The sequence below is a fragment of the Phaseolus vulgaris genome, chromosome 8, assembly GCF_051622355.1.
Source record: "Phaseolus vulgaris cultivar YP4 chromosome 8, ASM5162235v1, whole genome shotgun sequence".
NCBI classification, from domain to species: domain Eukaryota; kingdom Viridiplantae; phylum Streptophyta; class Magnoliopsida; order Fabales; family Fabaceae; genus Phaseolus; species Phaseolus vulgaris.
Window position 1 is genome coordinate 29,872,709 of NC_143505.1, and position 9,697 is coordinate 29,882,405.

At 37.8% G+C, this 9,697-nt stretch overlaps 1 protein-coding gene across 1 annotated transcript; it reads left to right on the forward strand.

Annotated features, from left to right (window-relative positions):
- Positions 1-4,071: 4,071 nt before the first annotated feature.
- Positions 4,072-7,751, forward strand: LOC150025545 (uncharacterized). Its single transcript, XM_090294090.1, has 2 exons — positions 4,072-4,177; positions 7,456-7,751. The coding sequence occupies exons 1-2, from the start codon at positions 4,072-4,074 to the stop codon at positions 7,749-7,751; spliced, it is 402 nt and encodes a 133-aa protein (XP_090150216.1).
- Positions 7,752-9,697: the final 1,946 nt, after the last annotated feature.

Sequence of the window (9,697 nt, forward strand, 5' to 3'; positions counted from 1 at the left end):
TTGGAATGGCATTCACCTTCCTAGAGCTGACCTTAAGCTTCCTTTCACTTGTTGATACATCTTGTGATATGTCTTTTAATTTTGTAATCATGTCAAGTTTTGTCTTAGTCATGTTATTCCATAATTGTCATTACTTCTTGTAGTACTTTTATTGCTTTGATTGTTTCTTGCTTTGGTTTACTTTCTGTTTTGAGTTTATTGCTTGATCCTTTGTGCATTTTCATTTTTAGATTTGAGTTCATGCTTGTATTCTAGTTCTATACAAGTTCCTTTACACAATTTCCATTATGTCTTTGCTAGTTCATCATACTGTTTTTCATTCCTAAATAGGTTCCTCTGTTTTCTTACAAATGTGCTACTGTTTTCAATTTACTGCAATTAACTGGCTCACTGGAAAATTGTGAAAATTTGGATTTACATTCTTCAAAGTTTTACAAAAGCATAGCAAAAAGAAGTAAAAAAAATTCCAAGTACACAAAAAAATGATAAATAAAATACGAAAAGTGTACATTACTGCCGAAAAAAAGACGGTAATTGGGCAGCAATTTTGAAAAATTTATTTCTCTCAAATGGCTTACTGTTTTTAGTTCGTTCCAGTGCCATTATTGAGTTGAGACATTGAAGTTTGTGTGGTTAATTTTTCACATTCCAGTTCGCTTTCAATCGTTCCAGTTAAATCAGTAAACATAGCACAGTTTGCATACAACATTGTTTTCTTGTAGTTCTGTTTTTGTTTTTTTAAATCTACTCTAGTACTTTTCTCTAGGACTCTTTTGGTGTGCCTTCTTTCCTCATTGAGTTCTTTATTTTCTTGCTTGTCTTTCATTCTTTAATCTTTGAGTTTGTCTTACATATAGTATTCCTTTTGCCATTACCTTTCTTTGCTTATACCTTTTCTTGTTTGTCTTTATTGTTTCATTGGTTTTGTGGTGGTTGCCTTTGAGATTGGTGTGCTTGCTTTGACATCTTTCATTTGAGGATTCCAAGACCTCAAGATCAGATTGGTGCAAGGACATTATTTCTTTGAGAGTGACCTCTTTTTCTGCCTCAATTCACTTCGGCATTTTGTTTAAAACACTCACTGTTTTTGCTAATTTTGTTTCTTAACTTGTTTGCTGTTTTTGTGTGTTTGCTGTTTTTAATTACAAATGGCTGGATTTTCAAGTGATGCATCATACAAGCAGAATTCTCCTTCCAAAGCTTCAATCCTTGGTGAATTACATGAAGCACAAAGAACTATTAGACGCTTGGAAGAGAAAATGCAAAAGATGGAGGTCCAACAAGCTAGACCATCTCCTTCTATCCATGATGGGCATCATTCACATAGACCTTCAACAAGAGGTTCTTCCAATAACATAGGCCGTGAAGAGGACCATAGGAGAAGGAGAACTCCACCCCAATTCCTTGGACATAGACATCACAACCAAGGGGAGAGACCTCACTATGGCAATGGCTACTACCAAGATGCAAAGGCTAGGCTACCTTCGGTCAAGCTTCCTTGTTTCAATGGCTCAAGTGATCCTAATGTATATTTAGATTGGGAGGCTAAGTGTGAACAAATATTTGAAATCCATGAGATCCAAGATGAGCATAAGCTTAAGCTAGCCACCTTAGAGTTTAGTGATTATGCCATGAAATGGTGGCATGGAATTGTAAAGGACATTATCTATCACAAGGGTCCTCCCGTGGACTCTTGGAACTCTTTAAAGGATCAAATGCGCGCTAGGTTTGTACCCCCACATTTTAGGAAAGACCTCATGTTGAGACTCCAACGGTTTCAACAAGGCACGCTAAATGTGGATGAATATTATAAGGAGCTAGAAACGCTTGTGCTTAAAATTGAATTAGAAGAAAGTGAGGAAGCTATGATTGCTAGGTTTGTGAGTGGTCTTAGGAAGGATATTCAAGACATTGTTGAGTTACAAGAGTATTCATCATTGGGCTCTTTAGTTCATCTTGCAATGAAGGTGGAAGCCCAACTTGCAAAGAAAAATATTTTTAAAAATATTCCCAAAGATGATTACTACAACAATTCTTGGAAGAACAAAAAGTCTTTTTCAAAATTTCCTTCCAAAGATTCTTCTTTGAAACCCAAGGATCCTACGCCATCTACTTCTAGGCCTAAATCCCCAATTAAATCGTCTAGTCAAAAGTGTTTTAAATGTTTGGGATATGGTCACATTGCTGCTAATTGCCCTTCTAAACGAAGTATGTACATGCATGAAGGCATTGTAGTTAGTGAGCATGATTCCAATTCACCTAGGCATTCTTCACCTTCTAGACCATCAAGTGAAAATGAGAGTGAAAGTCCTTGTGAAGGTGACTTATTGATGATAAGACGTATGTTGGGCACAATTCCAAAATCTTTGAATGATACTCAAAGAGAAAATATTTTTCACACCCGATGTCTTATCAACAACAAGTTATGTTCCTTGATTATTGATGGGGGAAGTTGCACTAATGTGGCTAGTACAAGAGTTGTGGAGAAGTTAGCCTTACCCACTATCTCTCATACCAAGCCCTACAAATTACAATGGCTTAGTGAAGTAGGTGAAATCATGGTGAATAAACAAGTCCTCATTAACTTTGCAATAGGAAAGTATAAAGATGAGGTTTTATGTGATGTTGTGCCCATGGAAGCATCTCATCTTCTTTTTGGAAGGCCTTGGCAATATGATAGACATGTTCTCCTTTCTTCCTACTCTTTCAATTGTTCATGTTTAGCTTGTGTTCTTGTGTTCTTATTCTTTTCTGTTTTGGTTCGGTGCATTTTAATTTCCAGCACTTCTAATTCAGTTTGCTTATCTTTTGTTCCATTTTGTTCGGTTCAATTTGACTATAATTGGAACTTCCATATGAGTTTGGAATTAGTGCTAGTTTTTGGAGAGTTCTTGACTTAGAACAATGATCCAATTCTAAGAAAAAGTGCCTAACTATTGTCCAACTCAAGTTGATTCCTAAGAAGGTCAAGAACCTTTCTCTATGTGGCTATTGGAATCACATCATCTTTCCTCATGTGTGGTCAAAAGAATTTTCCTTTTAAAAGCTTAAGAGTTTTATAAACTCCAAAATGGCCAATGTGAAGGAAGTACAGCAGCTGACTGGGCGCATGGTCGTCCTATCTCGTTTCTTGTCAGCCAATGGAGATAAGGGGTACCCCTACTTCCAATGTCTTAAGAAAAAAATTGTTTTACGTGAACTAGTGAATGTGAATAATCTTTCACAAAGTTGAAAGAGTACTTGGCCAGTCCCCCTGTTCTTGGTAAGCCAGTCCTAGGAATTCCCATTCATCTTTATTTTGTGATTAAGATCGGGAAATCAGCTTGATCCTTTTGCAAGATCGGGATAAGGTTTAAAAGCGATCCTATTTCGTAAGCAAGGTGTTGCAGGGACCAGAGATTCGGTACCAAGCTATCGAGAAGGCTTCCCTAACTGTGGTATTCGCAGATTGACGGGTTCGCTATTATTTTCAGGGCATTACCGTTATTGTCTTGACCGACCTTCCCATACGTAAGGTCCTCCAAAAGCCTGATATAGCAGGTCAGATAGTCCGCTGGGCAGTTGATCTATCCGAGTTCGACATACGATATTAACCATGAGGGCCGACTAAGGGTTAGGTATATGTCGACTTCATGGTAGAACTTTCGTCTGAGGATTCTCAGCCCGATCCCGGTGACTTCCAGTGGATCCTTTCGGTAGACGGATCCCCAACCAACAAAGGAGTGGAGTTGGGGTCATTTTAGAAGGACCAAGCAGGCTCTTAATCGAGCAAGCCCTTAGGTTTGCGTTTAAAGCAAGCAACAATCAAGCTAAGTACGAAGCCTTGATAGCAGGGATGTTGTTAGCCAAAGAGTTGGGAGCTTGGAGCCTGCTGGTGAAGAGTGACTCATTGCTCATCATCGGACAAGTCCCAGGCGAGTATCAGGCCAAGGACCCACAACTAGCTTATTACCTCAAGTATGTAAGGATCTTGAGAGCAACTTTCTCTACGTTTGACCTTGTATAAGTTTTGTGAGAGCAAAACTCTCTAGCAGACCTATTATCTAAGCTAGCTAGCTTAGGGGAGGGAGGATGGTAGAGGTCAGTGATCCTGGAGACATTGAAGTCACCCCGGACAGTTGTAGAAGGGTTGTCCGAAGTCGACCACTTGGAGGTCTTAGGGATAAGCTCAGGAAAGGTAAGAAGGCATCGATCGATGATTCAAGTAACCCTGAAATTCCCAAGAATAACCACCCATGGGTTATTGGGGGATGAGTTTCTTGAAGTTCTGCAGGTCGACACCACAAACACTTGGATAACACCCTATAAGCGTTACCTCACTGATGGGTTACTTCCCACCGAGCCTCTGGAGGCCAGGATTGTTAAGAGGAATGCAGAGCGGTATACCCTGATAGAGGGAAACCTTTTTTGTCACGGTTATACCCACTCGATCCTCACATGTGTAATTGGAGATCAGTGTGCCCACATGATGGAGATCAAAAAGAAAAGGATTTTAAATGGAGGAAGAGGCCATCCACCCAAACATTTAAAGTTCTTCCTTCTAGTCTTCTAAAAAATTAAAGAAGAATTAAATAAAGAGAGGATCAAGCCCAAAGCCAACAAGAAGACTACAAGCATTCAAGAATGGGCTCCAATTAATATCTTTCTTTGTAATTTCTTTTGTATAAAATTGTAAAACATATAGGAGTAGTGTTTAGGAAGGTACTAAGAGGGAAACCAAAAAGATACATCTTTTGTAAGTACCTTAGGCATTAGTTTTTAGGAAGAAACTAGAAAGTTGTCTATTCACACTCCTTTAGGCGCTAGAATGGAAGGAGTTTGAAGGTGACCTTTTAAAAGCTTCTCTTGTACTTTGTGACCAGCCCTCTCTATTATAAAAGGGGTGCTTAGGTCTTTGAAATAATAAGATTGATTTTGAGAGTATTGAACCTCTACCAAATTGGTGAGTGATTAAGAGAGACTTGTGTCTTCTTCTCTTCTAGTCTTATCTTGATTGAATTCTTGGGCTCTAAAGTGGCGGCAACAACACTCATCTTGAAGCCAACCATCCTTCAAGTGGCGTGCACATTCCAAGAGCTTCATCCACATAAGTCCATTTTCCCTTCATTCCAAATTACCCATTTTTGTTCTACCTGTTTTTTTTGCACTTTCAATCAGTGCAATCTCTTCCTTATGATGTCCTCTTTCATTTGTTGCACTTATATTCAATTTTAATCGGTGCAAATTGGTTGTTCTTGCTGTTTTGGTCACGTCCTCCATGGGTATAAATGCTATATCTTGTGTTCTTGAGTTTCTATCCATGGGTTTGTTGTTCAAAATGGGTTTCTATGTGAGTTTGGCTTGGGTGTTGTGTTTTGGTGAGTTCTTGAATGTTAAGAACATTGATCCAATTCTTAAAAAGTTCCTAATCATTTTCCAACTCTTATTGAATCCATAACATGTTCATATCATATCTCCATCATGTTATTGGAATCACATCAACGCATAATGGCTGAGCTTAACGAGGGCATTAGCGGTAGCCACATAGTTGGATGAGCTCTCTCATTGAAAGTCATCCAAGCTAGGTATTGTTGGCCAACGATGAAAGGGGATTGTGAGATATGTTCAACGCTGTGAGCAATGCCAGAAGCACACTGATTGGTGCCATGCACCAATCGAGGAGCTGCGATCGATTTATAGCCCATGGCCCTTCCATACACGGGGATAGACATTTTAGGCCCTTTCCCTTTGGCAATACGTTAGATGAAGTACCTCATTGTGGTCATTGAATACTTCACCAAGTGGATTCAAGCTGAGCCAGTTGCACAAATAACTGCTCATAAGGTCCATCATTTTGTGTGGAAGAACATTGTGTGCCGTTTTGGGGTTCCGAGACACTTAGTGTCCAACACCGAAACTCAATTCTCTAGTCAACAGTTGGGCAATTTGTGCTTGGAGCTTAGGATAAAGCAGGTGTTCGCTTCGGTAGAAGACCCCTAGAAGAATGGCCAGGCTGAGTCAGCTAATAGGGTCCTACTAAGATGGTTGAAGAGGAGATTAGAAAAGGAAAAGGGAACTTGGTCAGAAGAAATTCCCAAAATCCTGTGGTCCTATCACACGACCCGCAATCGACAACTAAAGAGACGCCTTTCAGTTTGGTATATGGATCAGATTCCATGATACTAATGGAGATACAAGAGAATTCTCCCAGATTCCAAAGCTTTGTTGTTGAAGATGTAGAACATAGGAGCTTTGATGATTCAAATTTGTGTTGAAGGTTGAAGCTTTGTTTCTTTTAGTTTGAGCTTAGTCTAGGGTGTTTAGAATTCTGGTAAAGATCATTCCTAGTCCCTTGCACAAGTTGGTTCAATCTATTTTAAAAGAGAAAAGTGTTTTCTAAGCAAAGAGAAAAACAACCGATTAAAACCACGATATAATCGGTTATTTGTCACTTAGCTTGATTAAAGGTTTTTAAAAAAAAATTTGTCTTGGTTAAATAATTGCCTAACTAATTCAACCGGTTAAAATGACTTTTCAACTGGTTGATTGTCACATTTCATAACAGCTTTTCAAAAACCTGTTGGATCTATTTTCAGTTGGATCAAAATTGTTTTGGCTCATGATTAACTTCCTAGAACGGCTAGTTTATTTCAAAAACAACAAGTAAACACATTTACAGTGAGATTGAAATTGTTTTTTAAAAGAGATTCAAATCAAGTTTTGCAAGATTGCTAAGTAGTTGTGCATTGGTTCAACGTCTGATCTAAGGAGCTCTGTGATTCCTGTAAATTTAGGTGTAACCTATTCCTTTCTGATTCTTGTATCTGTTCTTTTATAAAACTTGTGAAGTGTGTAAACCTGTAAGGTCAAAGGGTGTTCTAACTAAGGTTGTGTGTAAGGCAAAAAGGGTGAGTGGGTCTTGTGGTATCAAGATCACCTCTTTTTGGTTGTGTGTATTGTAATCTGTGATTGATTACTAGTGGAACCCAGTGGTTGTTCTGGGAACTGGATGTAGCTCAAGATTGAGTGAACCAGTATAAATTGGTTGTGTAATCTCTCTCTCTCTCTCTCATTCATTATAAACTGTTTGTTTTAATTTTGTTTTGTTGTTGCCATAAACAACTGGTTAAAATGAAGTTTCAACCGATTGAAATTTGGAAAACAGATTCAATTACATTGTTTGATTAGCTTCCTTGATTACTTCTTCTGTGATTGTTGTTAAAACTTCATTCTTATTTTCAAAAATCTTTTGACAAAAAATCCCCCCCCCCTTCTTGTTTAAGCCATTAATTCTAACAATTGGCATCAAGAGCTAGGTTCTAGAAAAATATTCAAGTTCTGTTTTTCTGAAAATTGTTTTAATGGCTGATAAATTACCTTTTGGGGAAGGTGCTTCCATAAACAGACCACCACTATTTTGTGGTGTGAATTACCAGTTTTGGAAGGTAAGGATGAAGATTTTTATGCATTCCATAGATAAAGGAGATGCCTTGAGTTGTGATGAGCTTTCCAGGGTATCACAATGCACTTCAGTAAAGGAGATGTGGGGCATCCTTGAAGTCACACATGAAGGAACAAATGATGTTAAGAGGGCAAGGAAGCATGCTCTCATCCAAGAGTATGAGCTATTCAAAATGCAGAAAGGGGAGACAATATGTGATGTGCAGAAACGGTTTTCTCACATTGTGAACCATTTGATGAGCCTTGCAAAGAACTTTGACAAAGAGAAGCTAAACATCAAGATCTTGAAGTGTCTTGATAGGTCATGGTAGCCAAAGGTCACTGCCATTTCAGAGTCAAAGGATTCTAGGTGCCTTGTCTTGAAAAGGTTGGCTTGGTACAAACCCATTTCGCTAAGTACACACCCTTTTATGGTATGTGAACCTACTCTAGCCTATTTTTCAATTTGAACCCCAAAAGTGAGCCTAAATTATTTACAAACATGGTTTTGTCTTTTAAGAAGACCAGAATAAAGAACCGTCGATGTTCTAGTTTATGCCAAGTTCTTTTAGTCAGGTCTGTCTGATATTTGGTAGGGCCTTGACTTGATTTCTGAGATGACTACTCACAGTGTGAATTGTCTCTTGAGTCCTTGGTCATCTTCTTGGCTACTTGGATTGAATCACGAACTAGTATAAAATTTCAAGCATACATATTTCTTTCTCTTTAACTATTGTTCGTTGCATATTACCATTTTATGCTAACAAAAAGGAGGGCTTTTATAAAATAAGTTATAGTAAAACTTTTGACAGATCATCTATCAGATATAACTATCGTCTGACCAGACATCATTAAACGATACTTTGCAAATTTTCCAAAAAGTTTAAACACATAATTAAACCCCCGTTCTTGTATACTTGTATACTTGGTGTAATTTCACAAAGATTTTAAGACTTGTTTCGTTGGTACATACATATTTCCAAACATTTTTATTTACAAAGAGATTTGGAGAAATACAGAGAGAAATGTTGTTTATATTCTCTTGTAATCTTTTATGCGTCCCTTTTGAGATTGTTTGTCCATAGTTTTCATATTGTCTTTTAAACTCTTCTTCTTTATTTCTCTTTTTTTTTTCTCGTGTAGTAACTTCATCCACTTCTAACATAAGTCTTCCTTGACCCAATATCTCAATGACACATTCTTCTACTACTCCTAAAATTACTCATATCAATTGGTATTCACATAAATGGTGCTTCTAGTTGGGATCCTCATTTTTCTCTTAATGGTTGCATTTTCAAGGATAGTATGAGCTCTTTAAAAGGTTGTTTTGATGCTTTCATAGGGACATCTTTTGTGCTTTTTGTCAAGCTTAGCACAATTATACTGATAATTGGATATACTTACTTGTTTGTTACAACTATTTATGATTTGAATAAATTTCATGTTGAATATTGACACCTTTACAAAACACATATTGTTACTTAAAAATTAGAGATTGATAGTCAAGATGTCATTGATTATGTTCTTTTATGTATATTGGAAAATGATTTTTCAACACCCACAAATGGTTTGCGCTAGATTTCACCTGGCTGACATGGAAAGGGTGATTAGGTGGCATGGGCAGTTTAGTAAAATGAGAAAGGCAACGTGGCTGGGTCATTTGGGAGAAATTAGAAAGGCACAGAAAATTTAAAATTTTCAAAACCGCAAGCAATTGAATACAGCGTTCGTGGAGAGAGTATCAATGGGAAAGGCGAACCAAAACGAAGGCGACAACGGAGACGTAGTGTGAAGGCGATGACAACGACGTAGTGCGAAGGGCGACAACATTGTAATGCGAAAAGGCAGTGGTTAAGGGTTTAGGTTGTGGTTGCGGTTGCGGTGGTGTGCGATAGGTTGCAGTGGTGTGCGAAAGGTGTGCGAGGAACGAGGAGAAGGTAAGTGTGTTTATTTTGGGTTTTCTGGCATTTTAAGGTTTACAATGGGATGTTTGTGGTTTAGGGTTTTGGTGGTTTAGGGTTTATTTAGGGTTTTAGTACGTGAGTTTTTTTGTTGTGTGTGTTGTTCTCTTCTTTGATGATTGATATTATTCTTCGTCTAAAACTTGGTTATTGTATATTTTTTTTCATTTGAAAGTTTGTATTATTGAAAAAGTATTAAACTTTTGTGATGAGTGATTGGTGTTGTGGTTTTTAGGTTTTTGAAGTTTGAATTGATTTGGATTTCATTGTTTAGTGTTTTGTGCTCTGCCATTTTGGGTATATTTGTGATTGTTGTG